Source organism: Mirounga angustirostris, unplaced genomic scaffold (genome assembly GCF_029215605.1).
Source record: "Mirounga angustirostris isolate CCGP_5_RB_7025 unplaced genomic scaffold, mMirAng1.0.hap1 SCAF_10, whole genome shotgun sequence".
NCBI lineage: Eukaryota > Metazoa > Chordata > Mammalia > Carnivora > Phocidae > Mirounga > Mirounga angustirostris.
The window spans coordinates 111,209,410-111,237,186 of NW_026991718.1; the positions used below are offsets into that span (position 1 = coordinate 111,209,410).

The following is a 27,777-nucleotide window of genomic DNA, read 5'->3' on the forward strand; positions in this document are numbered from 1 at the left end:
CCGCTCTAGCCGGCGGGCGGGCGGGACCATAGAGAGCCCGCGGCACCGCCCCCTCCACGGCCCGAGCGCCCGCTCGCGCGGCTCCCACAATGCACCGCACAATGGCCCGACCGCCGCCACTACCGGGGCCTGAACGGGCCTGGCGGAGCCCGAGCGCGGCCCGGCCCGCAGCGCGGGGCCCCGAGCGCGGTGAGTGCCGGCGAGGGCCCCGGGGGACGGCGGGGAGCGGGGCGGGAGGCCGTCTCGCTGCGCCCGCGCGCCCGGCACCCGGAGCGGCGGCGCCTCTCATCTCGGGCCCCACGGCTAGGTCGCCCACACCCCCAACCGGGGGCCCCCTCCACGCCAGGTCGGGCCCCGATAGGCCCCAGGGTGACGAAATCTCTCCGCGGACCCGATACCTGGGTCGGGGGACCGGAAGAAACCCCACTGGTCCCCTCCCTACCGAGACCCGGAGACTCAGCCCTGAGGGTCCCCTACTCTTGACCCCTAGGTTCCCTGGAGACCCAGATAACGCGCTGCTGACCTTACCAGGGACCCGGGTCTGGGGGACGCAGATAAGCTGCACCTGCTCCCTCCCCTCAGACACGCCTACCCGGACCCACATAACCCCCTTTCCTGCTCCAAATACTCCGTTTTTTACTGTTTCATTTTCCAGAATCACGTAATCCATTTTGAGGCTTCCGTCAAATATCTGGTTCTGGGGAACCCCAGTAAGCTCTACCTATAATTTCCTCCTCAGTGACTATACTCCCAAACCTTAGATATCATCCATCTGGTTACCCTTTTGAGACCATTGAAATTCAGAGAATTCACTTCTGACTATCTTCAACCCCTGGAATCCTCCAGCCCTTATAATCCACCATCTCTTTCTTTTTTGGGGGGGAGGGAAGGGGGAGATCCCTTAGAGACTCAGCTAACTTGCTAATGATTTTTTATCATACTTTCCCTTCCTTCCCATCCCTGAGACCTCCTCCAGACTTCTCCCTGAATTTCTGTCCCTTCTCTGGCAGGCGTCCACTCCCATCTCTCCTGTCTCTTCCAGCTCCAGGGAATTGAACCTCTCCCACCACACAGTGGTGTGGTCTAGAAGCTGCCCGAGGAGCCTGGTTATTCCCTGTAAATCCAGTCCCAGGCTCCCGCTCCAGCTTGGTGGAGGAAAGGGACCTGTAAGGTGGAAGATAAGGGGACAACTAGTGTGTGGGGGGTGGTTGTTGGTGCTTTCACCAGCAAGAGTAGCCTGTCTCCTGGCTTGTATGCTTTTCCACCTGTTTGGGACTGTGATAGTCTGGCCTTGGATTTCTAACCCTGCTCCCCACAATGAGGCCACTCCATTGTTGGGGGGAATCCTTGGGAGTGTCTAGCCAGGTTTCCTCGTAATGAAAATGGGGCTGTAGTGAGTTGCAGCCATTTGCTCAAGGCCTCCTCAGGAGTGAGAGGCAGCGGGAATGGGAGGAAAGAGTGAATCAAAGGGACTGCAAAGAGGGCCCATCTACAGTGACAGAAGAACTAGCAGCCCGAGAGTAAATCCAACCCCTGTTAATCCTGTTTGATGTCTCTTGGAATGATGCAAGTCATTGAAACTCTCTGGCCTCCCTGTAATTTAATTCTCCCACCACTCTGGAGTGTGTGTGAGGGAGGGAGGGAGGGGGGCGGCTCTTCTCATTCCCCCCTTTCCTTCTCACTGTTTTCCAGCCAGTCAGTGTGTCATTTGGATTTGTTTCTGGTGCTCAGGTCAAGACCTGGGTTTTTTTGTGTTTTTTGTTTTTCTTTTTTCTCTCAGTCTATTTATAATTTCCCAGTTACTATTTTGGGTTCTGCTTAAGGGAAGATTCTGTCCACCCTAAGGAACGTTCCAGGGTGTGTTCCCGGGTGTGTTTCCTCCTCGGCAGGTGTTGAATTGAGTTCTTCAGATCCCCAAGTAGCTCTTGGGCTGGAGGGATAAAAGCTATTTTAGGGTAGTCCCTGAAGAGCTGTTAATCCTCTATGGGTCTCTCCAGTTAAGAACACTTAGAGATTAACCCTTTCCTTGCTGCGGCGGCCGGGGAGGGGCGGGGGTGCTGGCGGGGGCTCCTTCTCCACAGTTTTGGGAGGGTTGGGAGAATTTCCTGCCACAGCAGAAGGTGGGATAGAAACGTGCAACTGAATACAAAGACAAAGATAATAGCTGCCTTTTGTTGGGTACTTAGAGCAAGCCAAGCCCTGTGCTGTGCCCTTTGCATACCTGACTAAAATAATCCTCACAACAAGTCTGTGAGGTAAGTATTTTTAGCTTTACAGATGAGGAAACAGGCTAATAATGGAGAAAGAACGCAGTTTCTATAGAGATGATGTAACACCATACAAACTATGGTTTCGTCAGAGGGCAGCAGGCATCATGGCACACAGCAGGACAGACTAGGGAGCAGTTTGTCTCCTTTCAGCTTCCAGAGAGGGCCTTCGAGAGTTTTTAGAAAGCATTTGTGTTTGGGGTACAGAGCCTTAGTAATAGAAGAGATTCCTGAGGTGAGAGAACGGTGGCCCAGGATGTGGTGGTGGAGGAGGGGAGTGCAGGGGCTACTGGTTAGAGGGGATGTGCTGTGGGTTGACTGTGAGGGAAAAGGGGAAGGCTGCATTCTGGGGAGATGTTGTGAAGGGAAGGAAACTCACTCAGAGGCCTGAGAAGTAACATTAAAGGGGGAAAAAAAAGAAGTACTACTCAGGCCCCGTGCGGAAAAGAGGCAGACACAGTGTAGACCTCGGAGACGGCACTGCATGTACTCACACACTTTATATCAGATACTTCATCCTCCATGAGACTATTATCGGTAAGGAGAATAAATCTTTAGTTTAGAAATTGAGAAAAGGAGATTCAGAGAAACAAAGTAACCTGCCCATGGTTTCACAGCCAGTAAGTGGCAGCTCTCCTGATAGCAAGTCCAAGGTTCTTTCCATGCTGCCTCCCTCTTCAGATCAGGCGCCAGAAGGAATCTTTGGATGAAAATATACCGAGTTATACCAGTAACTGGGAGGGATTGATTGTGTTTGTTTTATGGGAACAGGTTCCGTGAGCTACTCTACAGTTGTTAAGGTTAGAGTGTGAGACCAGAAGAGCAGCTTTGAAAGAGAAGCAGAATTCTTTCAGTTTTGCCGAGGAAGAAGTCTGAAGGAGAGAGGCCCAGGAATTTTCCTGGAGGAGAGGAGTTTGCAGACAAAGGACAGAGGGAGAGAGAGTAGATTCCCAAAAGGGTTCCTAAGGTAACACTGGCAGCTTTGGTTATCCAGCAGGCTGTTGGTGAGTATAGGTAAGGACTTCCACTGTGCCTTTTTAAAAGGGGAGAATAGGATCAGGGTGCTGGCTGTTTCCTTTTAAAGTTGTAGCCCCATTAAACGCAGATCAAGGCAAGCACATGGCTGCCTCCATCCTTTGGTTCTGTCAGTACAACCTCGTGAGCTCTCCTTAGCCACCACTGGCCTCTTTCCTAGAAGCCCATTACTCACGCTTTCAGAAGCAGCGTACTAAACTGCTCTGTCTTGTTTGTGCTTGTTCAGGAGAACAGAAGAGGTGGACGTGTGGGAGGTGGGGGACGTACTGTTCTCTTTCTGAGTTTTTGTGGAATTTCCAGGGCTAGGCTCCCCTCTCACATCGGCCAAAGTGATGCGACTTGCCTTCTTCTGGCTGCCATTCCCAACTTTCCAGGGGCTGAGGTGCATGATTTTGGGTAGCAGGGGGGAACAGAATTTAACTTTGAGGGTAGGGGAAATTCCCTCCAAACTAGATGTTTAAACTCGTGCTTGCTCTCTACCCAATTCCAAGGTGCATAGTAATCACTGGCATTATAAACAGGTAATCCCACCCTTGAGAAGAAGGAAGGACTTAAACCATGAAAGGCAGACGTCAGAGGCCTTTGAGATTTATAGTGAAGCAGGCAAATACCCCACGATGACTTGAAGGCTCAAGTGGGACTAGTTTTTAGTGGTGCCTACCCCTTCCCAGCACATGACTCATGCAAAATGCAGCCACCTTTGTGCCGATCTTTCTAGGCAGATCTCCACTCGTGATGGGGAAATGTTTATCATATTACACTGCAATGTTTCTTCAACAAGAGGAATGGTTCCTGAACAGGACTTAGCTCATGTTAATGATGAGCAAAGCTCTCTGGGGCATGAACCCGCTGATCCCATCATCTCGTTCACGGCCAGTCTGTTGGATGAATGGTCACTGTAAGCAGCAGGTGCTAACGAGCTGAGCAAGCATTCTGTGGCCCACAGCTGTTTGTGCGGTTGGAGCCATCCCCAGATTCTCGTGGACAATCCCCAGATACCCCCTTTGCTCCCTTCACATGGAAAAGCCTCATGACCAGATTTTGGCATGACCTCTTCAAAAGGAATCCCCCTGTTGTAGCAAGTTGCTTTGCAGTTGGTAATCTGTGAGGAGTTTGTGAGTGATAGGGGTCTGTGGTCCCCCTTTTGAGAGTCCGTACAATAACTCCCATCCTCTCCCTTTGAGTTGATGTCAGGAAAAAAGCTCTGTCGTCTTTGCTGCAGTTTTCCCCCTTCTCACACCCTCCCCCTGCCTCAACAAGAGAAAGGATCAGACTTCAAGATATTGGCTCCCCACTTTGGAAGGGCTGTGACGCCAGTTTAAATTAGAACTTTCTGAGCATAAGTTAGCCTTGCATTAACTTGCATTCAATGACTAATTTACCCATCTAAAAGAAAGTTGAGAGTCCTTTTCTAGATGCTAAACGTGTGGAAATGAAAGAACTGTGATACGACCCTTCAAATAGTTTGGTGAGGAGTTCTAATGCAAGTATGCTACCCGCTCATAATGGAGAAATGCATATGTGCTATGAGGGTCTGCTGGGGGAGGGGGGGTGGCACTCAGCACCTGGGGTGTTGGACAGGCTTTGCTAAAGAAGCATGGCCTGGGACACACAGAGAGGTGGTGGCGGGTAGGATGGGACCAGTACTGGTTTAGGGGAAATGCTGAATCTGCTGTTGCCTCCTTAGGCAGAACCTCTTATTGATGCTCTGCTGAGAAACACATCTGGCTCCAGGGCTGACTTTCCAGGGTGTAAATTCCTAAGCAAAGTCTTCTTCCTTCCCTGTTGCCTTTTGGGCATTTTATTGCTCTTTAGCACCTCCATGAGGAGGAGAATTGTGGAAAGTAGTGGGTGAGGGGGAGGTAGGATAAAGAGGAGGAGAAGCTGCTAGCTCTAAATTTAGTGGAAAGAATATAAAAGTGGAGTTGGAAGAGAATAGTTGGAGTTTAGGGGTTTTACTTCCTCAGATTATCTTGCTTACTATTAGCCTAGGTAGTACTTACAATAATAGTTACCATTAAGCGCTTACTAGGTGCCCACCTTCTGCTGAATACTCTCTGTTCATCTCATTCAATCCTCAAACTATTCTTATGATTTAGGAGATTATTAAGCCCATTTTGTAAATAAGGAGATAGCTCAGGGAAGTAAGTCAGTGGCTGAAATTCACATGGCTTTTAAGTGGAAGGGCTGGGATTGGAACGGGATCTGTCTGCCTCCAGAGCCCATGTTTTCATGGCATTGGGCTCCCTAACACCAGGTGTTCTGATGTTTCAGGTGAAGAGATTGTTTTCTGAAGGCTGCGTTGGAGGCCGTGACAGAGCAGAGAGCCCGTGTGGAGCTGATGGGGAGGCTTTCTGAATAACATGGCCCTTCGCCATTAGTCTTGCCATGACCACATTTTTCACCAGCGTCCCCCCCTGGATTCAAGATGCAAAGCAGGAGGAGGAAGTGGGCTGGAAACTAGTTCCCAGGCCTCGGGGCCGGGAGGCGGAGAGTCAAGTGAAGTGCCAATGTGAAATCTCGGGGACGCCCTTCTCAAATGGGGAGAAGCTGAGGCCTCACAGCCTCCCCCATCCAGAGCAGAGACCGTATAGCTGCCCTCAGCTGCACTGTGGCAAGGCTTTTGCCTCCAAGTACAAGCTATATAGGTAGGTGACACTCCCATACCTCTTCCTGCCCTGGGGGTCCCAGAGGTCAAAGCCAGAGGGACTTCACTGAGTATGAGGCTTTATCTGTGATAGAAGAGTAGAGGTTAATTGGCCCATAAGTGTACCCTGGATGCCAACCATTTGAACTTACTCAGTAAAAGCTAATACTGGTATTTGTATGCAGACACTAGACTCTGATGGGGAAGTATCAGACAGTCATAAACAAACCAGATTGAACAATTTTGTCATTACTACCTTCCCCACCTTTGTCAGGTAATGGTGAGACTCTTAGCCAGAAATTATGAATTAGTCTTAGAACTTTAGAAGGAAAAGGAGACCCTCTGGTCCAATCTGTAAATTTTTAAAGTAGAGGCTCAGAGTGGCAGTGCCTCTTCTTCTGAACCAGCCTGCTACTCACATGATTACTTCTGTCTCTGTAGAATCCCTGGTGTCCTCTGGGTCAGCGGCTGTTCTGCAACTTGTAAGCCCAGGAGCCCTACATAAAGTGAAATGGAATGTGAAAGTCCTGGTATAACGTAGATACGGCAGAGCAGCTTGGAAGGTGGGGGTGGGGGGGGCACTGCTCAGATTTTATCCTTGCCTTTCCATCAGAGGAACAGGAACATGCCCTTTACAAATGAGATAGACTACCCGATGCACACCCCTTCATCCATTCATCTAGCCAGCTATGATTTATTGAGCTCCTGCTACATACTAGGCACAGTGTTCAGTGCCAGGGACGCAGTAGTGAGCCAGACGGATGGGGGTGCTGGCCCTCCTTGAGTTCACTATCTTAACAGTGGGGACAGACAGCAAACAAGTAAATTCATGAACAAGATGACCACAGAACGCCTTAGTTCTTTGTCTGGAAAACAGTTGATAGGAACTAAAACAGGTAACAGGGTAGTGGGTGACCAGGATTGTCCTCATGACAGTTCTGTAGTTCTCAGGAATGCTTTGATTCTGTGTGCTCCTGTGTCTTAGGTGGACTCCAGTTGGGTCATCCTCTTAGACTTTCTTAGTACGATCTGGGTGTCCATGGGAGGCTGCAGGAAGGATCCTGTTCTGGGGGGCACGAGCCCTGACTCCAGCTGTAGTCACTGTGTGAGCTTAGGCGAGGTACCAAACTGCTTAGGGCCTCAGGTTCCTCACTTGTAAAATGAAGGAAATGGGCTGGGGCTCACTCATCACACCTCCCTATCATTTGTTATCCTGTCTGTTATGTCCCAGGAGGCTCGCAGTAACCCTCAGGCGTGGGCACTCACGTAGCATGAGTGTAATGGCTATGTTTGATACCTTCCAGGTTGGAAGGATCACTGGGTGCTATAGTGAAGGCAGTGGTAGCATACCTAAGGGAAATCAGATTTCGGGAAGGACTGTGTTCAAATTCAGCCTCTGCCACTTACTAACTGGTGGGTGGAGCTGTCCTGTGCTTTTGCCTCTTGTGGAGAACAAGCTTAATGACAGCTCATGCAGGGCCTGGTAAATATGGGTTCCTGAAGTCTTACTGAGTTGATTCTGAATGTCCTGTGGAGCTCTGGATTGTAACTCCTGGACTCTGAGCTGCTGTCCCTCCAGAAGGGAGCAGGTAAACCATGGGAACGCTTTTTTAAGTGTTGCTGGCTTATATGGCAAACACTTTAAATGGTACAAATGGGCACTCAGTGAAAAATGAATTGTCCTCATGCTGAAAGCTACCATTTTCCTCCCCAGAGGTGTCCAGTGGGGCCAGTTTCTTGTGTATCCTTGCTAAGACATTGAAACATGTACTCCCTTCCCTTTTTATTTTCACAAGGGATTGTATTACACACACTATACTGAACTTCCTTTTTTGACTTAACCCCTTACATTTTGGGATTGTTCTAGATCGGGAAGTTTAGATATATTTCCTCCTTTTATTGTGTCATTTAAAAAAAATTTTTTTTCTTAAGATTTTACTTATTTGACAGAGAGAAACACAGCGAGAGAGGGAACACAAGCAGGGGGAGTGGGAGAGGGAGAAGAGGCTTCCCTCGGAGCAGGGAGCCCGATGTGGGGCTCGATCCCAGGACCCTGAGACCATGACCTGAGCCGGAAGGCAGACGCTTAATGACTGACCACCCAGGTGCCCCTTAAATACAATTTTTTGAAAAGGAAATACATGCACATAAAACAAAATTCACAAGGTACCAAAAGGTATACGATGGAAATTCTCCATCACACCCATAAGCTTCCTATCTCTTCTCCCCATGGGCAACCAGTGTTGTTAGTTTCTTGTATATCCTTCCAGAGATATTTTTTGAGTGCATACAAGCAAACATACATCATTTTCCCTCTTTTTCCTATGCATAGTACCATTCTGCCTGCACTGTTCTGTCCCATTGCTTTTTACCACTTCATATATCCTAAGAGGTTGTTCCCTGAGGGTACATATAAAGCTGCCTTGTTTTTTTTTTTAAAAGTTGAGTCTTCATGAAGTAACCATAATTTATTTCATCAGTTCCCTATTGATGGACATTTAAAAAAAAAATTGTTTTTTAAGATTTTATTTATTTGTTTGACAGAGACACAGTGAGAGAGGGAATACAAGCAGGGGGAGTGGGAGAGGGAGAAGCAGGCTTCCCGTGGAGCAGGGAGCCCGATGCGGGGCTCAATCCCAGGACCCTGGGATCATGACCTGAGCCAAAGGCAGACGCCACCCAGGCGCCCCCCCTACTGATGGACATTTAGATTGTTCCTGACTTTTTACTACTACAAACAGTGCTACAAAGACTAGGAGTATGTATGTGATTTTGCAGGTGGGCGAGGATATCTATAGAGTTTAGACACTGACTGGCACAGTATCCCATTGCATTCCATCACGTGGCTTGACCATAATTTTTGTATCTAGTTCCGTCAGTGGACAGCTTTGTTGTCTGGCCAGCCCTTGTGATCTCCCTTCTTTCTTTCTCCTCTATCCTCCATCCCTACCCCCAGGCACATGGCCACCCACTCAGCCCAGAAACCCCACCAGTGTATGTACTGTGATAAGATGTTTCACCGCAAGGACCATCTGCGGAACCACCTGCAGACCCATGACCCCAACAAAGAGGCCCTTCACTGTTCTGAGTGCGGTAAGAATTACAATACGAAGCTAGGCTACCGGCGCCACCTGGCTATGCATGCCGCCAGCAGCGGTGACCTCAGCTGTAAGGTGTGCCTGCAGACCTTTGAGAGTACCCAGGCCCTGCTAGAGCACCTGAAGGCCCACTCACGCCGAGTAGCAGGTGGTGCCAAGGAGAAGAAGCACCCCTGTGACCACTGCGACCGGCGGTTCTACACTCGCAAGGATGTGCGGCGGCACCTCGTGGTGCACACAGGCCGGAAGGACTTCCTATGCCAGTACTGTGCCCAGCGGTTTGGCCGCAAGGACCACCTGACGCGTCATGTCAAGAAGAGCCACTCGCAGGAGCTGCTCAAAATCAAGACAGAGCCAGTGGACATGTTAGGCCTACTCAGCTGCAGCTCCACCGTCAGTGTGAAGGAAGAGCTGAGCCCTGTGCTGTGCATGGCCTCTCGGGACGTGATGGGGGCCAAGGCCTTCCCTGGCATGTTGCCCATGGGCATGTATGGCGCCCACATCCCTACCATGCCCAGCACGGGCATGCCACACTCCCTGGTGCACAACACGCTGCCCATGGGTATGAGCTACCCTCTGGAATCCTCCCCTATCTCTTCCCCAGCTCAGCTTCCTCCAAAATACCAGCTTGGATCTACCTCATACTTGCCTGACAAATTGCCCAAAGTGGAGGTGGATAGTTTTCTGGCGGAGCTTCCTGGAAGCCTGTCTCTCTCGTCCGCTGAACCCCAGCCCGCCTCACCTCAGCCGGCGGCAGCTGCGGCCCTCCTAGATGAAGCACTGCTCACCAAGAGCCCCGCCAACCTCTCCGAGGCCCTCTGCGCTGCTAATGTGGACTTCTCCCACTTACTGGGCTTTCTTCCACTCAACCTCCCCCCGTGTAACCCGCCTGGGGCCACAGGAGGCCTGGTCATGGGCTACTCCCAGGCCGAGGCGCAGCCCTTGCTCACCACTTTGCAAGCTCAGCCTCAAGATTCCCCAGGAGCTGGGGGACCACTGAACTTTGGACCTCTGCACTCCTTGCCTCCTGTCTTCACCTCTGGCCTGAGCACCACCACCCTGCCTCGTTTCCACCAGGCATTCCAGTAGCCCCCAAGGAGGCCCTCAGTCCAGTCTTAGGCTCTGTCAGGGAGCCTCTGTACCCACCCTATCTGCATCCCCCATGAAGGCAGCTGAGCTTTCAGAGCTGGGTTCAAAAAGAAAAAATTCCAGTATCTGTATGGAGCACTTGGTTTGGGGGTTCAGGCTCCAGGATCAGTTCCAGGAGAAGTCCTGAGCCCCAGCCTCATGAAAAGATCTCATACCATAGAACTTCAGGTATTTTTACTTTTACTTTTTTGATCTGAATCGGGAGCCACACTTAGCTAACCTCTCCCCCTCCAAAGCGTCAGAACCTCCTTCTCTTTGGAGAAGGAGGCGGTCTCTTGGAGAGACAGAGGGGTTTCACTTTGGATGACCTTGAGAGAAATAGCCCAAGAAGCCTGCCTCCTGGTCCCAACCTGCAGACCCCACAGCAGTTGGTCAGGCCCTGCTGCAGAGAGAGGGTCATTTGGCTCCATCGCCTGCTTCCAGCCAGTGGGCAGGAGAGAGGGCCTCTTCTTCCCACCACCCCCGTCCCTCCTATACCGACACCTCCATTTCCAGTCAGTGTTGTCCAGCAGCGGTACCGTTTACACAGTCGTCTCAGACACCCCATTCACCTCCCTTGCCAAGCTGTTAGCCTTAGAGTGATTGCAGTGAACATTGTTTACACGCCGTGAATCCATTCCCACCAGTCCATTCCAGTTGGCACCAGCCGGAACCATTTGGTACCTGGTGTTAACTGGAGCCCTGTTTACAAGGCGGAGTCGGGTCTTGCTGACTTCTCTTCACTTGAGGTCACATTTTTCCCCTGTGGGGAAATAAACTGACTTTGGACTGCTTCAGTCTCTGCCATCTTCCATGACTGTGTCTGTTCCTGCCTTCCTCGGCAGTGTCCGCGAGACAGGCAAGAAGACTGGAGCCGTTTTCTCCCAGGTCTGCAATTCTGTTCTTCTCCAAGTACATCATGACCCCCCCGCTCTTGAACTGGAGAGGGGAAGACATGAAAGGCATGCCCGCTTCCATCGCCCTCACTCCCCAACCCCTACCCCAGACATCATGAACTGTTATCATTAGTCTCAGTAGGAGGCACTCGGGTTCTAAGCTGGTGTGGATAGCAAAGGGGAGGGTGTGAAACCCTGATTCATCTCTCTCCTACTTGTCCCTTTTCCAGGAAGTTGTAGAATTGTTGGAAGAAGAGTTTTCAGGAAGTTAGGGCTGGGCAGACAGTTGAGTCCTAACCTGTGGGTACGTCATTGGCTCCCATACTAACCTTTTCTCTTCTCCACAGTGTCCCCTCTCTCTCCACCTCTTTACAGTTACCATGGACTCAGGGCCACTGTGCCTAGGCCTCTCTGCTCTCCATCAAAGGAATTCCACCTTATGCTTGTGCTCCCCCCACCCCGCAGTTTGCCCCCAATACTTAATAGGGTTTCTTGCAACAAATGATTGGTTCTCTTCTGGCTTGTGGGGCTCCCTGCCACAGACCACACAGCCCTTGCCCAGCCGAACCCCATCCCTGCTTCATTTCTCAGTTCTGCATGGGCTTCGCTCTTCCCACTCATGGGAGGGAGGCAGCTCAGGGACCACCAGTGTGGGACCCTCATGAGACACCTCCACTCTGATTCAGAAACACACTTCTACCTCTTTACTGTTAACTCCTACAGATGTGGTCAGTCGTGTGTGGGCACCTCTCCGCAGGGCCTCGTGCTGGCTTCTCCACTAGGGTTTCAGGACAAACTACCAAGGAACTGCCTCAGCCTCGTCCCAGTCCTCCTGTTCCCCCTTCCTTCTAGAAATCACTTTGCTTTATCATCAGGAACTGAGCAGGTCCAAAACCCAGGCTTCTGCTTCAGCCCAGGCCAGTACTCTTTGAGGTGAAAGCCTTAAAATGTATCTCCCTGGCCCTTGATTGGAAGCAATGTGGAGTGAATAAGCATGTTTTGATTTAGGCAGGGTAGCTTGGGATACCTTTAAAAAAAAAACACAAAACTAGATATAAAAATGTCTGGCAAGGTTAGAATCAGACTAGGTGATTTGCTTCTGAAAACTAGTTTCGGTGAGTCCCAGGGACTAATTAAGGTTTATTTTTAAAAGCGTCCCCCCATGGTACGCAGCCACCTCCTGCATGCTGTGCATGTTACTGGGACTCGTATTACAGGAAATGGTGCGTGAGGGTCCAAGCAGGACTCGGTGCTGCCATTCTTCTTATCGTCTCTGGTCTTCATCACTAGACCCAGCAGCCCTTCACCTGCTCTCTGCCACCTTCCCTGCACCCCTCATTTATAGGGGCAGGTTGGCCTCTGGCCACGGAATAGAAAATCTCGGGCTTAGAGGAGTCCACTCTTTCCTGCCTGTCCTTTCCTGTCCCTTCCTTGAATTCTCTCCCCCATTAGTGATGTTGGGAAACTCCTAGAACAGGCAGAGCAACTATTTAAAGCCTTGTAACTGGGGCCTTGCCCCTCCCTCCCCCTGCATCCTGCCACCCTCCTTTCCTCTTCCTTCAGTGCCCTCACCACACAAGGAATTTCTCTATCACTGTGAACTTTGCTGGTACATAGGAACATCTGCCTTCACCTTTTCTTGGACCATAGCCACCCAGCCGTTTCTTAATCTTCCCTTCCCCAAATTTAAAGGAAAAAAAAAAAAAGCCTTATTGGCCTGGTTGTTTGAAGGATAAGAATAGCTTTATCCTGCACTCAGTACCAAACCCACTTCAGTACCTTTACTGAGGCCATGAGAGCCTGAGGGGTGTCTGCCCAGGACAGGAGCCATGGCATGTGGCAGAGACCAAACAGGGACCAGGAAAAAGGGGCGATGCCCCCTTTCCCAACCACCTCCTCCAGCTTCAGTGATGAGCCGCCCTGAACAACGGGGCAGGCACCTCCCATCCTGCATATAGCTGGTCAAGGCTGAGTGCAGTCCTGGGGGCCAGGGGATGATCTACCCAGCTGTGTCAGCTCCAAGGATCTGTGCACATCTTAAAGAGGGAAGAGGTGGGAAAAGGAGCACCAATGAGTTTACCCCCCAACCTTTTACAAATGGCATTTAATGGAAATCCGGGAAGCAGGTGTGATTACTTTTTTGCTCGTAGATATTGTCCTAAGTTGAGATTCTTCCACTGCCCTAAACTTCCCCTAGTAGTCTGAATCCCTGCCCCACCTTCTTTTTGGTAGTTGTTTTCCCCATTCCCTCTACCTCCCCTCTTATCTAGGAGCTGTTTTTAAGCACGATTTTTTTTTTTAACAGTTTATATTGTACAGGATCAATATTTTGCTTTTTAACAAGGATATTTATGTAATAAGAAACTTTGCCTTAGGCAGGTGTTGGCCAGAAAAGTCCAGATTCCTCTGGGACCCCACCCTGGCCTCTCCTGGAGCTCTGAACCTGCTGTGGAAGGAATTGGCTATGACCTTCACCACTGGAGTAGGGTCTGCAGCAAGGGAAGGGGTGTTCTGGTTCTAACAGGAGAAGGATTCACCATGATGATGTAGTGCCTCTGTGGAGGGGTTTGGAAGAAGTATCCCAGCCCAGTTTCTTCAGATGCACGCTCACTTCCGTAGGTGCCCCCTCCACCTCTGACTACTTGGCACCAGAACTCCTGAAACCCCACTTCTCATTCGCCTCCCTCCCTCCCTCCCAGTGATCAAGGCTTTGGGGCCACTCTTTCATAATGCCAGATTATTTAAAGAGAGAAAAATACAAGACAAAAGCCTTCTAGCACTTTGTAAACACAGTGAATAACCTCTTGGAGTATTTTTGGCTTTATATAAAACAAGGTTTTTAATTGTAAAGTATAAGTGCCATTAGAAAATGCACAGGGCGTATCTTTGTTAAAGTAGATTTTTCAATGTTTTACAGAATTACATTTTCAAAAAAAGTTTTTATAATGAAGTTGTTTATTAAAAACTTCTGAATGATGTGTTTGGAAGTTGTGAACCTGTCTGATTGGGAAAGGGTTGGAGAGAGCCTGGGGAACCAGAAACTCCAGACATCTCTAGCCTCCAAGGGGATGGTGAGTGTAGGGTAGACAGTAACAACCCTTCACATTAGCACCTACAAACTTTGTACTTTAAAATTAAAGATCTTAATGGGATGTCTTTGAGGTAAGCGGCATCATACTATCACTTAAACTTGGATGCAAGGGTCAGAAAGATCAAATTGGCTTAATGAAATTTCACATAACTAAAAATGCCAGATGTAGCACAGTTTTTAGAATTGGTTCAGCCACTCAGACATGGTTGGCCTTAGCATTCCTGTGTGTCTTGGCCCTATCTTCTGTAGCTGTGACTTATCCTCAGGCCCAAAAAGTGGCTCGTCCCTTTGTGTAGAAGTAGATTGCTGCCATGATTCCATCCCTGTCATCCTCACACAGTGCTGACCAGGAAGAGAAAGGAGAGAGTTCTTGTATTCACAAAGCCCCACGAGGCATCTCCTGTCTCACTGGCCTTGATAGGGCTCTGTGCCCTCCCCCAAACCAGCCAGCGATGACAAGGCTGAGTGAAACAGAAGGAGTGGTTTCTCAAAGGAAACGGGCTACAGTTAGGGTGGGGAACGAATGCTGGTTGTCCAAGAAAAGACATGCCATCCATTGCCCAGGGGACACAGCTGGGAAGTGACAGCTAGGACCTCACCTTGCTCACACTTGGGCCTACCCACTGGGTTCAAACAAACTGTTGGGAGACTGACCTAGCTTCTGACTTTGCCACTTGGCCAGTCTCTAACAAAGGTAGTCATCACCATCCTGGGCCCTGTAGCTCTTCCTGAGATCCTCCCGCCCAGGGCTAAGACTGAGTTTGCTTTTCTGTGGTCTAGAGCCACGCAGTGTCCATAGCCACGCAGGGTAAGTCACTCCTGAGTCCAGTCCAGGAGTCCGTGGGATAGTAACAAGTGTTAATGTGTGTATAACAGGTGTTTTGTGTACAAAGGCAGTGTGCTGGCCCTTCCATCTCTTTGGCCTTCCATCTACTTCATAAATGTTCAGTGTTGACCCCAGTGCGTTCAGATCCCTGGCCGGGGCCCCAAGGGAACCCACCTCACAGTGGGTCCAAGAGCTCAGAGCGATCTTGTTCATTGGGCAGGAGTAAGCTGAAGGCTCTCTGGAGGAGGTGGCCGGGACTTCCAGGCAGAGGGGGTATTAGGTGTGCTGACCTCCATAGGCCACAAGTTTGGGAGCCAAGACCACAGGAGCACAGATGCATTTGCAGGGCTGCATGGCTGGTTCATCCAGGCTCATCCTATCCAAGCACATTCCCTGTAATTCAGACTGGAGTTCACATTGGTGAAATGTCTGGTATAGAGCAAAGGCAGCCTGGGCCTAGGACAAGGAGGAAGTGTCCACCTTTCTGTCTACAAGCCCAGGAGGATACAGTTCCTACATACCCGTGGCAGTTTGCTCCAGGTTCACAGCATTTGAGACATTCCCTTGCCCAAGATCCTTACACTCCCAAGTTTGTTTCTTCCTTTCTCTGTATAAATACTTCCAGCACCTCCATGTGCCAATCAACTACGATCATCTGCAGCTCCCAGTTTGAGTCTGGTTAGCCTGTTCTGCATATGCTGGAGTAGTTTATCCTGTGCAAAGCTACTAGTTTCCGACAGCCCCCCCCCCCCCCCCCCCGCCCCAAACCACAGTCGAGTGCGGGCGCCCGGCGGCCCCCACTGCCCACTGCAGATGGGGGGGGAAGAGTAATCGCTTGGTGTGGTGGCTGTGTTGGAAAGTTCTTGGAAAGTTCTATCTGTCCGTGACCGGAGTTACGCCTGATCCTTCGTGCCCGCTCTGAGCTGCTCCTTGCTTGGTACACCCCTGCACTTCACCCCACTTCCACCTCCAGCGCCCTCCTAATCTGGGGCCAGTTCTGTCTGGCGCTCGCGGTCGCATTCCCACCAGGCAGCCCCTTGCCACTCCGCCAGGCTGGCAGGCCCCTTGTCCCCCGCAGCCTGGGCACCCCTGCGAATCACACGCCGAAATGGGGCGCAAGGGGCGGAGCGCGCCCCTAGGAGACCGCGCCTCTCCACCTCGCGCCGCGCCGCCCCTCTGGCGGGACCCGCAGTGTCGCCCATGCACCCTGAGCCCCTCCAGGCCAGAGGCTCCCGCAGGTGATGGCGGCCGAGGGGGCGGCGGGGGGGGGTGTGCCTGGAGCCGCCACGCGCCCGCCACCAGACCTCGCCGCTGGGGTCCGCGAAGGCGCGGCACGCGGGCGCCCCCCCCCACCCCGAGACCGCCCCGCCAGTTCCGGGGCGCCGGGCAGCGGCCTGGCCCGGGCCGGGGCCCCAGAGACCTGCGGCGCCAGGGGGCGGGGGGCGCCAGGGGGCGGGGGGCGCGGGCGGGAGGTGGCGCGAAGGCCGAGGAAGTGACGACTGGGCAGGGCGCCATCTTCATGGAAGAGGCGGAGGGGTGGAGAAGCCGCAGCTCGGGGAGGAGTTGGAGGGAGGGAGCTGGGGGGTGTGTGGGAGGAGGAAGAGCTGGAGGTGGGAGCGGCGGCGCAGCAGGGCCCGGGGCCCCTAAACCTGGATGGGCCAGCGGTGGACCCGCTGGAGGCCATCTAGTGGGAGCTGGAGGCTGGGAGTGCCCAGGCAGACAGGGCCTACCTGCGGCTGCAGCGCAGGTTTGGGCGCATCCGCCGTCTGCACCTGGCCCCTAGGAGTTTCGTGGTCCAGAATATTCCTGGCTTCTGGGTCACCGCCTTTCTGAACCACCCGCAGCTGTTAGCCATGATCATAACTCGTGATGAAGACATGCTCTGCCACCTGATACACTTGGAGGTGAGGGAGCTCAGGAACGCCAGGGCCCAATGCAAGTTCAAGTTCCGCTTTTGGAACAACCCCTACTTCCGGAACAAGATGCTCATGAAGGAGTATGAGTGCAGATCCTTAGGACCGGTGGTGTCAGTTGGAACTCGAATCCGAGGGACCCGGGCCAGGAACGCCCCGTTCTGGTACACCGGGACACTGTCTGCAGCTTCTTCACCTGGTTCTCGGCAGCACAGCCTCCCAGAGGCTGACAAGGTTGCCCAGATATTAAGGAGGACCTGTGGCCCAAACCCCTGCAGTACCACCTGCTGGAGGATAGGCCCCACAGAGCCAGGAGAGGCCTGGCAAGGTGGCCCACAGAGGCCCCTCCTAGGCTCTACAAGTTCCAGTTTGGCTAAGTCCCTCGCTAGGACCTGGCCCCTACATAAGACTCCCTTCTACCTGTGCTTAGGCCAATGACATAACCCTCTGTCTGCTTGCACTTTCATGCATCCTGGCCCCTCTGAACATTCAGTGGACTCTGATCCAAGATTGTGGCCTCCATGGCCAAGCTCTTCGGTTTCCATGTGGCCTTCATGCATCACATGCCACAGTGTCTACCAAGCACCCAGTGCTATGGATGGGTACTGCCATCAGTTTCGTGGTCCGGGCCTACCTCTGATCCTGGCCTTCCTTCCCACCCTTTTTTTTTTTTTAAGTAAGCTCTATGCCTATCGTGGGGCTTGAACTCATGATTCTGAGATCGAGAGTCTCAAACTCTACCGACTGAGCCAGCCAGACACCCCCTTCCCACCCATTTTTGACATGGGGACCCGCAAGTCATTGCTAGAAGGACCAGTGCCTCTTTGAGGCCTACAACTTCAAGGCCACAACATGTTGGGCTCCATATTTATGAGTGCGGAATATTGGTTGTGGCAAACTGAGTCTCATCACCCAAGAAGAAGTAGGTGCGTTTGGTGCTGACTGTCAGTTGGCCTTGGACACTCCATCCTCAGGGCCTCAGGACTGCAGGACCACAGGCCCAGCTTCCCCAGGCTCCTGGCTCCTGGGCAGCTGGTAGAATGGTTACACAGCCAGTAGACAACTACTGGGCATGGCTGAGGTCAAGGGCCGGAAGCAGTGGGCAAGGCATTTTTTTTTTTTTAAAGATTTTATTTATTTATTTGAGAGAGAGAAAATGAGAGACAGCATGAGAGGGAGGAGAGTCAGAGGGAGAAGCAGGCTCCACGCTGAGCAGGGAGCCCGATGCGGGACTCGATCCCGGGACTCCAGGATCATGACCCGAACCGAAGGCAGTCGCTTAACCAACTGAGCCACAAGGTGCCCCCAGGCATTCTTTATAATCACACTGCTCTTCTTACTCGTGTTGGTACTACTGCACAGCCTGCTATCTGCTTCTCAAGATCTGTGGTACGGTGCCAGTGTCTGAGTTCTGCGGGGGCTGCCACCAACATTGTTGCCTGCTCCCAGGTCTGTAAGGACCTCAACAACCACCTGCCAAGGCACAAGAAAGCCCCCAACTTCTTAGGAACTCTGGCACGCTGGCATAACTGGGCATGTGCTTCAGGCAGGGGCCATGATGGGGGGCCCTCCCAGGAGCCTACCTTCCTGAGCCCCAGTCACTGCGCTCACACGGAATCCAGCCCCCCACCGCCACCCCCAGTCTCTGCCTGTTTTTAGGCTGCCAGGCTGCAGGTACAGGAGGGGTGTTTCTAGTCATGGGGCCTGCCCAGATCGCACATCTTTCTTTTCATTTTCTTTAGAATGACAGCTCAGAAACAAATAATTGAAGAAGCAAAGTTTTAAAACAGCTAAGGAGGCCGTCTTTCTTATTGAATTTGCCCCTCTTTGACCGGCTCTAGAGAAGGAGGGTCGTGCCGTAGACTGCGCCGCTGGGTCTTCGCAGCCTCTTTCCCGTGCCCCGCCCCTTTAGCAAGCACCGCCCCCCTCCCCCCCCCCCCCCCCCGCCGGCGGGGCTAGTTCTTTGTTTTGTTCTGTGCTGTGTTCTTTTAGACCAACTCCTTTCTTCTCCTTCCACCAGGTCCAACCCCCACTGTGGGATTGTGTAGGTGGAAGAGTTTAGCTGCCTCCCGAAGTCCTCCCTCCGGTAGAAGGCCTTGTCTTTTGCTTCCCAGGACCTGGGGAGGCCTTGACACAAAACACGATGGCAGATGCCCTCCGCAGGGGAATGCAATGGAAGCAGAGGCAGCTGGGAAGGTTCGGGTGGCTGAGAGACCATGGGGTGCAGGGAGCAGAGTCCCCTGGTTCTTCTAAACTTTTCTGATTCACCAAAATGTTTTTTAAATGAGAATTATTAACCGACCACTGAAACTTGAGAGGTTCTCTTGGTCCAGGTGTGACCTGTGAATATGGAAAGTGAATGCTATTTTTCATTTCACTGCTTTTAAGTAAGACCCTATGCATCTCCTTCCCCGTTTCTGCCCAGTGGAGACATTGAGCTGTCTAGGACTGCTTATTGCTTTTAGTTGAGAACATTTACAAGAATGTCCATGTAATTTCTCCATGCCACGCAGTTTGGAGACTTAGGTGGCTATTCGTGGTGGTGATCACGTTGTTGTGGCCTGTTAATACAGCCCAGTACTCAGAAGTAGTATGAATAAGGTGGTTCTGTAGGACTTAAAACTGGGAACTGTTAACATGTTTCTGTCCAGAAAGAAATCTGTAAGGTCCTGATGACTGTGTGCCCTGGTCACCATGATGTAATGGGCATTGCTGTAACTGGTGTCTCTGCCTCTAAACAGAGAAATGTTCATGGGATGGCTTTGTCCAATCAGAACAGGATTCATGGCACTTTTGTCTTCTATCTGCATGGTTAAAAAATAAAAACCTTTCAGTCTGGGGAAAAAATAACTCAGATCATGTTACTCCCCCCTCCAGAATCCTCCATTGGCAGAAAAAAAAAAAGTCCTAATTCCTTAACAGGGCTGACAAAGCCCAGCACTGTCTGGCTCCTGCCGACATCTCCCATTGATCTCCTCTTCACTCACCCCTGCACTCGCCTCTCTGCTGCTTCTTACGGAGCACATTCCGGCCTCAGGGGTTTACTGCACTTGTCTTTCTCTCTCCGGAATTTTCTTCCTACAGATATTGTCCTCTCTGGCTCCCTCCATTCTTTCAGGCCTCAGTCAAACGCCACTTCTCCGGAGGCCGTCCCGGCCTTGCCTGTCTGAAGTCATTCTCTACCTCCTTCCATCCCTTCTTCCCGCCCCTTAGTGATTTTCTCCACATCACTGTAACTCTCTGAAATGGTCCTGTTTTCCTCTCTTCTCCTTCCTCCTCTGATGGGGCAGGAGAACAGCGACACTGACGGGTTGCCATGTGATGTGTTGTGCAGCTGGAGCATATCTGGGAGTGAAAGGGCCACTACTAAGAACGACTCCGGGACAAGAAGCCTGACTGGTACAGGACCGTCACCCCAAAGAGACAGAGAGACAGGAGCCTCCCCTGACGGACACAGGAGCTGGGCCGTCACTGCCCAGCTGAAAATCTTCGGGCAGGAACAATGCCTTGTTCTTTGCTCGGCCGGGGCCCGGGACAATACTCTGACACATCTGGATAAAGTCCAGCTTGGCATACAGCTTACCCCAAATGTGTGTGATGGGGGATCGGAGGATGGAGACTCCCCTGATGTTGGGACACGGGAGCTGGGCCTTGAGGCAAAGGCAGCAGTTTAGGTAAGGTGGGGCTGGATAGGGAATTCCTGAGGGAGCCAACGGCATGACCAAAGGCACGGGGATAGGAGATGCCCGATGTGTTCAGGTACCACAGCGGGTACCCTGGGTGCGGCTGCTTGGAAGAGACAACGCTGGATGGGTAGGGTAAGGCCATTTTCTGGAAACTCAAACTCTGAATGCAAAGCCAAGGCGTTAGCCCATGGATAGTGGGGAGGGGTATCAGAGGTGGTTCAGAGGAGGAGAGCTCACAGGGCAGCTGGAGGCAAGGGGAGGGGAGTGTCTGCAACTCCAGCTCTCTAGTATCTTCAGTTTGACCCTAGGCTGCAGCTCTTCCAGGAAGCCCTCCAAGATTGCCCTTGCCTGCAACAATCTCTGCCACCTCCCAAGTGGCAGCCTTGAACCCAAACTTTGGATACTACTGCCTGGCTGGGCTACCTCCTCTGGGTTTCTCTTTTGTGTCGGACACCTGTTTGTGATGCTCCCAAGGGTATCAGAGTGAGCCTCTACGCATTCTGGTGATCCTGGAAACTGGTGCCTCAAGTCATTTGCCTGCCCTGCACCTGGTGGTTGGCAGGTGCACTTTGGCTCTTAGAGGCCACATTTGGGCCCAGTCACATGCTGCACATCCTTAGGCCCTAGACAATGGTGCTTACCAAAACGGGCATTTACCTGATCTTTCTGCTGCATGGCCAGTGGTACGCTTCTTTCACTCTGTGACTGATCTCAGCAAGGGGCCATGCCAGCCGTGTGTCCCAGCCACCCATCTGGGCCAGGAGTCTTGTCCTCAGAACCCACTTCTGCTTGCTCCCTCATTCAGATCCTGAGTCACTCATTTGTTTATCCACATATTTTAGCAACCACTCCATAATGGGCCCTGGGGCACAAGAGGACTATTCTGATCTCTGCCCTCAGTGACCTCAAGAGCCCAATGGTGAGGCCGAAAGCAGTGATACTAACCACTGACGTTTAGTCAGCACCTACTACGTGCCAGGGGCTTCCATGGACACAGCAGCCAGAGTGGCTTTCTAGACCCGAGTCAGGCCATGTCCTTCCTCTGCTCCAAACCCTCCAAAGGCTCCAATCACATGCAAGAGGAAAAACCAACGTGCTCCTCACGACCTGCAAAAGCCTCATGATCTGACCTCTTGTCACCTCTCTAACTTCATCTCCTCTGGCTCACTTCCTCCAGATCACTTTTCTGCAACACCACCTCCTGCTAGTCTTCAAACCTGGCTCAGAAACTTGCTTGCTCTGCCCTGTGCCTGGAACCTTCTTTTCCAGATACAAGTATGCAAGGCTGGCTCTTCTATTCCTTAAGGTTTCTCAGCTCATCTGTTACAATTTCATCTCTTCGGGAAGCCCTCCCTGATGACCCCTTCTCAAAACTGCCCTGTTGGGATGCCTGGGGTAACTCCGTCGGTTAAGTGTCTGACTCGTGATTTCGGCTCAGGGTCGTGACCTCAGGAACATAAGATAGAGCCCTGTGACAGGCTCCGCACTCAGAATGGGGAGTCTGCTGGAGAGTCTCTCTCTCTCTCTCCTTCTCCCTCTGCCCCTCCCCTCATGTTCGCTCTTTCTCTTTCTAAAATAAATAAATTGCCCTGTCACTCTCCCTCCCTTTCTGTGGTTTGAATTTTGTTAGAGCACTCACAACCACCTGACATTATATTCATTTATTCACTTACATACCTGCTTTTTTTTCTCCCCTTGTGGGGTCTTGTTTTATTCACTGCTGAATACTCCTCACCTAGATAGCCCCTGGCACATGTGGGGGTTCAGAAACTCTTTGTGGAATCAGTGAGTACTTTACACACTCAAGGTTTAGGAGGGTCTTCCGGGTGGGCAAGGGGAAGATTATCTCTAGGAATAGGAACCCTGTGCGGCCAGTGTAGCCTTTTTCCAGGGAGTGTCTGTGCCCATTCCTGGTCCCTCCTCCAGAGAGATGGCTGCCTGCCTTACACCTGCTCTAAGAGGGGAGGAGGGGTTTCCTGCTCTGGGGTGGAGAGCAACACGAGCCTCTGACCCCAGGGCTTTGCTCACCTCTGCTCTCAGGAGTCCGCCCTGTTCTGTTGGCCTGGGAAGGAACTTTGGACAATTTTTACAATCAGAAAAATCTGTCCCGAAACTATAGTAATTAGTTGTTACCTGTAACTGCCCTGATTACACTTTGGGGGACTTTGATTTTTTTCCTCCAAGGACATGATTTCAGCACAGAAATTCAAGGAAGTCTCTGGTATCTGTTTGCCCTCGCTCAGCAGAACTGAACACTGACTTGGGTCGGTGAACTTTGAGGCCCCCACCCCATTGCCCCCGCCATCAATGCTGACTCAGGATCTCAAGGCCATGGGGCTGTGGTGGAGCAGGCACCAACTGGAAGGCTGGTAGGCCTGCGTGTTCTTGATTCCCCACTGTGTGGCCTTGGGCATGGCTTTCTGCAGTTCTCAGCCTGTTTCTCATCTAAAGGAGAACTGGGAATTCCTTAGCAGAGGGAGAAATTCCCTGCAAGGTGCCCTACCTCCATTTACACCTCCAGCCTGCCAGGTGGCTGGCTCAGCAACAATGCTTCTGGTTGCATCTAAAAGAAACTCTAACTTTAATTGACTTAAACTCTCTTTTTTTCCTTACGTGAACATCCACAGGTGAGATGGGCTTTGGGGGTGTTTGAGTCAGCAGCTTTAAGGACTTAGACCTCCTTCTCTGATCTGCCGTCCTTCCTGTTGGTTCCATCCTCAGCTTGTTGCCAAGATGGTGGCACTAGCTCCAAGAGTCACTTTAGGAAGTGGCAACTCCAAAGAAGGCTGATTGTGTCTTCCCATGGCTTCCTTAAAATGGAAAAAACCTTTCACAGTAACTACTGTAGACTTTCTAGATCCTTTATCTAATTGGCCAGAACTGGGTAACATGTCCACTCTTGAATGCGTTATCGGCAAGGGGGAACACAAAGCCATGACTTGCTTGGAACAAGCATCAGGGGTGAAATGGATATCTGCCCACAATGTCCAGTAACTTAACTGTCACAGAACAAAGCTCAAGAGTATTTGTAGGATTACAAAAATATCCAGCACCTAACAAGGTAAAAATCACAATGTCTGGCATCCAATCAAAGATTAGCAGGCCGGGGCTCCTGGGTGGCTCAGTCGTTAAGCGTCTGCCTTCGGCTCAGGTCATGGTTCCAGGGTCCTGGGATCGAGCCCCGCATCGGGCTCCCTGCTCCACGGGAAGCCTGCTTCTCCCTCTCCCACTCCCCCTGCTGGTGTTCCCTCTCTCGCTGTGTCTCTCTCTGTCAAATAAATAAATAAAAATCTTAAAAAAAAAAAAAAGATTAGCAGGCCTATGAAGTGGCAGGCAACATGATCCATATGGAGGAAAACAAGCAATCAAAACCAATCCACAACAGAAACAGATGTCAAAATGAGCAGATTAAGGACATTAAGTTATAGCTGTATTTCATACATTAAAAAAGTTAAATAGGGGCGCCTGGGTGGCTCAGTTGGTTAAGCGTCTGCCTTCGGCTCAGGTCCTGATCCCAGGGTCCTGGGATCGAGCCCCGCATCGGGCTCCCTGCTCAGCGGGAGGCCTGCTTCTCCCTCTCCCACTTCCCCCTGCTTGTGTTCCCTCTATCGCTGTGTCTTTCTCTGTCAAATAAATAAATAAAACCTTTCAAAATAAATAAATAAATAAATAAATAAAATCTTTAAAAAAAAATAAAAAAGTTAAATATATTCTCACACACACAAATGACCCTGAGATCAAGACCTGAGCTGAGATCAAGAGTTGGACGCTTAACCAACTGAGCTGCCCAGGGGCCCCTATGGTCAAAGGATTTTTTGACAAAGGTGCCAACCATTCAACTGGGGAGGGACAGTATTTTCAACAAATGGTGTTGGGAAAAGTGGGTATCTACATGCAAAAGAATAAAGTTGGACCCCTACCTTATACCACATACAGAAATTAAACTCAAAATAGTTCACAGACTCAACTGTAAGACCTAAAACTATGAAGCTCTTAGAAGGAAACATAGGGGAAAATCTTCATGACATTGGATTTGGAAATGATTTCTCAGATGTCACAACAGAAGCACAGGCAACAAAACAAATAGATAAAATGGGCTTCATTAAAATTGAACTTTTGTGCAACAAAGGACATTATCAACAGAAGGGACAGAGAACCCAGAGTATGGGAGAAAATATTTTGAAAATCACATATCTAACAAGGGATTAATATCCAGAATATTTAAAGAACTTCTTTAACTAAACTAAAAAAATGGGCAAAGGACATGAATAGACATTTCTCCAAAGACATACAAATGGCCAATAAGCACATGAAAAGATGGGCAATATCACTTATCATTAGATAAATACAAATCAAAAACACGAGACATCACTTCACACCCACAAGGATGGGTATTATAAAAAAACAGAAAAATAAGTGTTGGCGAGGATATGGAGAAATTGGAATTTTCATAATGAGAATGTAAAATGGTGTGGCCACTGTAGAAAACAGTATGGTGGTTCCTCAAAAAATTTAACATAGAATTACCACATCATCCAGCAATTCTACTCCTAGGTATATATCTCCAAAGAATTGGAAAGCGGGGATTTGAACAGATATTTGTATACCAATGTTCATAGCACCATTATCCACAATAGCCTAAAGATGGAAGAACCCAAATGTCCACTGGTGGACAAATTGATAAAGTGTGGTATATACATACAATGGAATATTACTAAGCCTTAAAATGGAGTGAAATTCTGATACATGCTACAATGTATATGAACCCTGAAGACATGCTAAGTAAAATAAGCCAGACACAAAGGGACAGATATTGTATGATTCCACTAAAGTAGTCAAATTCAGAGATAGAAAGTAGAATAGTGGTCACCAGGGGCTGCAGTGGGAAGAGAATGAAGAGTCAGTGTTTAATGAGTACAGAGTTTCAGTTTGGGAAGATGAGGAAGTTCTGGAGATGGCTAGTGGTGATGGTTGCACAATATTATGAATGTACTTAATGCCACTGAATTGTACACTTTAAAATGGTTAAAATGGTAAATTATTGTATGTTACACATATTTTACACAAAAAGTTAAGTAGACATATGGAAGATATAAAAAAAAAAACCCACTTAAATCAAGTTTCTAAAGATTAAAAAGGCAATGTCTGAGATGAAGACCATACTGGACGGGATTAATGGCAGAGCAGACATGACAGAAGATTAGTGAATTTAAAGGCACAGCAAAAGAAACTATCTAAAATGAAACACAGAAAAAAGAATTAAAAAATAAAAGAGGCTCAATGGGCAGGTATTAGTGGTGAGACAACTTCAAGCAGCCTAACATATGGGCAATTAGAATTGCTGAAGGAGAGACAAAGGGGACAGAAAAAATATTCAAAGATATAATGGTATAAAATTTTCTGAACTTACTGAAAATAAACACACAGTTCTAAGAAGCTCAATGTACCCTAAGCATAAGAAATATGAAGACTCACCAATGCATCCGTAATTGAATAGCTCAAAACCAGTGACATAGAAAAAGCAGTCAGAGAAAAGAGACTTGTTACATACAGAGGGGACAAAGATAAGGACATCAGATCTGTTGTTGGAAGCAAGGCAAGCAATAAAAGACAGTGGAGTAACATCTTTAAAGTACTAGGAAAGGGGGAAAAAATTTGTCAACCTAGAATTCTATACCCCGCAAAAATATCTTTCAATAACAAAGGTAAAATTGAGATGTTTTAGACATATAAAAGCTAAAATAATTAATCATCAGCAAATCTTCACTATGAGAATTGTTGAAGGATGTCTTTCAGGCAGATGGAAAATGATACCAGATGAAAATCTGGACCTATACAACAGAATGAAGACCACTGGAAATGGTACCTACCTGGGTACTTACCTAAGATTTATTATTATTCAAATTCTTTAAAGACAACTGCTTAAATAAAAATAGCAACAGTATACTGTGGGATTTATAAAGTAAAAAGAAATGATAACCATAACATGAAGGCTAGGAAGGGAGAAATGTAAGTATACTATTTTAAAGTTCTTATACTATATGTAAAGTGGTTTAATATTACTTGAAGGTAGACTGTGGTAAGTTAAAGATATATATACAAGCCCTAAAGTAATCATTAAAATATCAAAACAAGAGGGTATAGCCAGTAAGCCAATGAAGGAGATTAAAATACAGTAGGGTTGCCTGGCTGGCTCAGTTGGTAGAACATGTGACTCTTGATCTTGGGATCATGAGTTCAAGCCCCATGATGGGCGTAAAGCTTACTTAAAAAAACAAACAAATAGTATTCCCCCTTTATCCGTGGGGGATACATTCCAAGACCCCCACTGGATACCTGAAACCCAAGAGAGTACTGAACACTATATATACTATGTTTTTTCCTTACACATACATACCCATGATAAAATTTAACTTAAAATTAGACACAGTAAGAGATTAATAATAAAAACTAATAATAGAACAATTATAACAATATACAGTAATAAATTTATGTGATTGCAACCTCACTTCCTCTCAAAATACCTTATTGTCCTGTACTCACCTTTCTTCTTGTGATAATGTGAAATGATAAAATGTCTACATGTCAAGATGAAGTGAGGTGAATAACGTAGGCATTGTGATGTAGCATTAGGCTACCATTGACCTTCTAATGATATGTCAGAAGGAGGATCATCTGCTTCCAGACCATGGTTGATTGCAGGTAGCTGAAACTGTGGAAAGTGAAGTCACAAATAAGGGGGGACCACAGTACGTGACTGTCCAAAGGAAGGCAGAAAAAGAAGAAAAAGGAAACAACAGATGGGACAAATAGGAAACAACTGGCAAGATTAGAGACTTAAACCTAGCCAAATCAACAATCACATGAAATGTAAATAATCTAAGTATTCCATTTAAAAAGCAAAGATTACAAGGTTGGGTAGAAAAGCAAGACCAAAACTATATGCTGCCTATAAAGAAACCCTTTATTTTATTATTTTATTTTTATTATTTTTTTAAAAGATTTTATTTATTTATTTGAGAGAGAGAGACACAGCGAGGGAGGGAACACCAGCAGGGGGAGTGGAAGAGGAAGAAGCAGGCTCCCTGCCGAGCAGGGAGCCCAATGTGGGGCTTGATCCCAGGAGCCTGGGATCATGACTTGAGCTGAAGGCAGATGCTTAACGACTGAGCCACCCAGGTGCCCCCAGA

General features: G+C 49.5%; 1 protein-coding gene and 1 pseudogene across 4 annotated transcripts; both read left to right on the forward strand.

Annotated features, from left to right (window-relative positions):
- Positions 1–36: 36 nt before the first annotated feature.
- Positions 37–14,049, forward strand: PLAGL2 (PLAG1 like zinc finger 2). 3 transcript variants are annotated; one of them, XM_045885547.3, is made up of 3 exons: positions 37–189; positions 5,577–5,950; positions 8,906–14,049. In XM_045885547.3, the coding sequence occupies exons 2-3, from the start codon at positions 5,691–5,693 to the stop codon at positions 10,134–10,136; spliced, it is 1,491 nt and encodes a 496-aa protein (XP_045741503.1). In that variant the 5' UTR covers positions 37–189; positions 5,577–5,690; the 3' UTR covers positions 10,137–14,049. The 3 variants fall into 3 exon arrangements, with proteins under 3 accessions (XP_045741503.1, XP_054366009.1, XP_064429021.1); XM_064572951.1 differs by having other exon boundaries at positions 66–189; positions 5,560–5,950; XM_054510034.2 differs by lacking the exon at positions 5,577–5,950 and having other exon boundaries at positions 43–189.
- LOC123852085 (putative testis-specific Y-encoded-like protein 3) lies at positions 14,047–27,639 on the forward strand (annotated as a pseudogene). The gene is made up of 2 exons (XR_010405983.1): positions 14,047–14,142; positions 16,587–27,639. The product of XR_010405983.1 is annotated as a putative testis-specific Y-encoded-like protein 3 (transcript).
- The last annotated feature ends 138 nt before the right edge of the window (positions 27,640–27,777 follow it).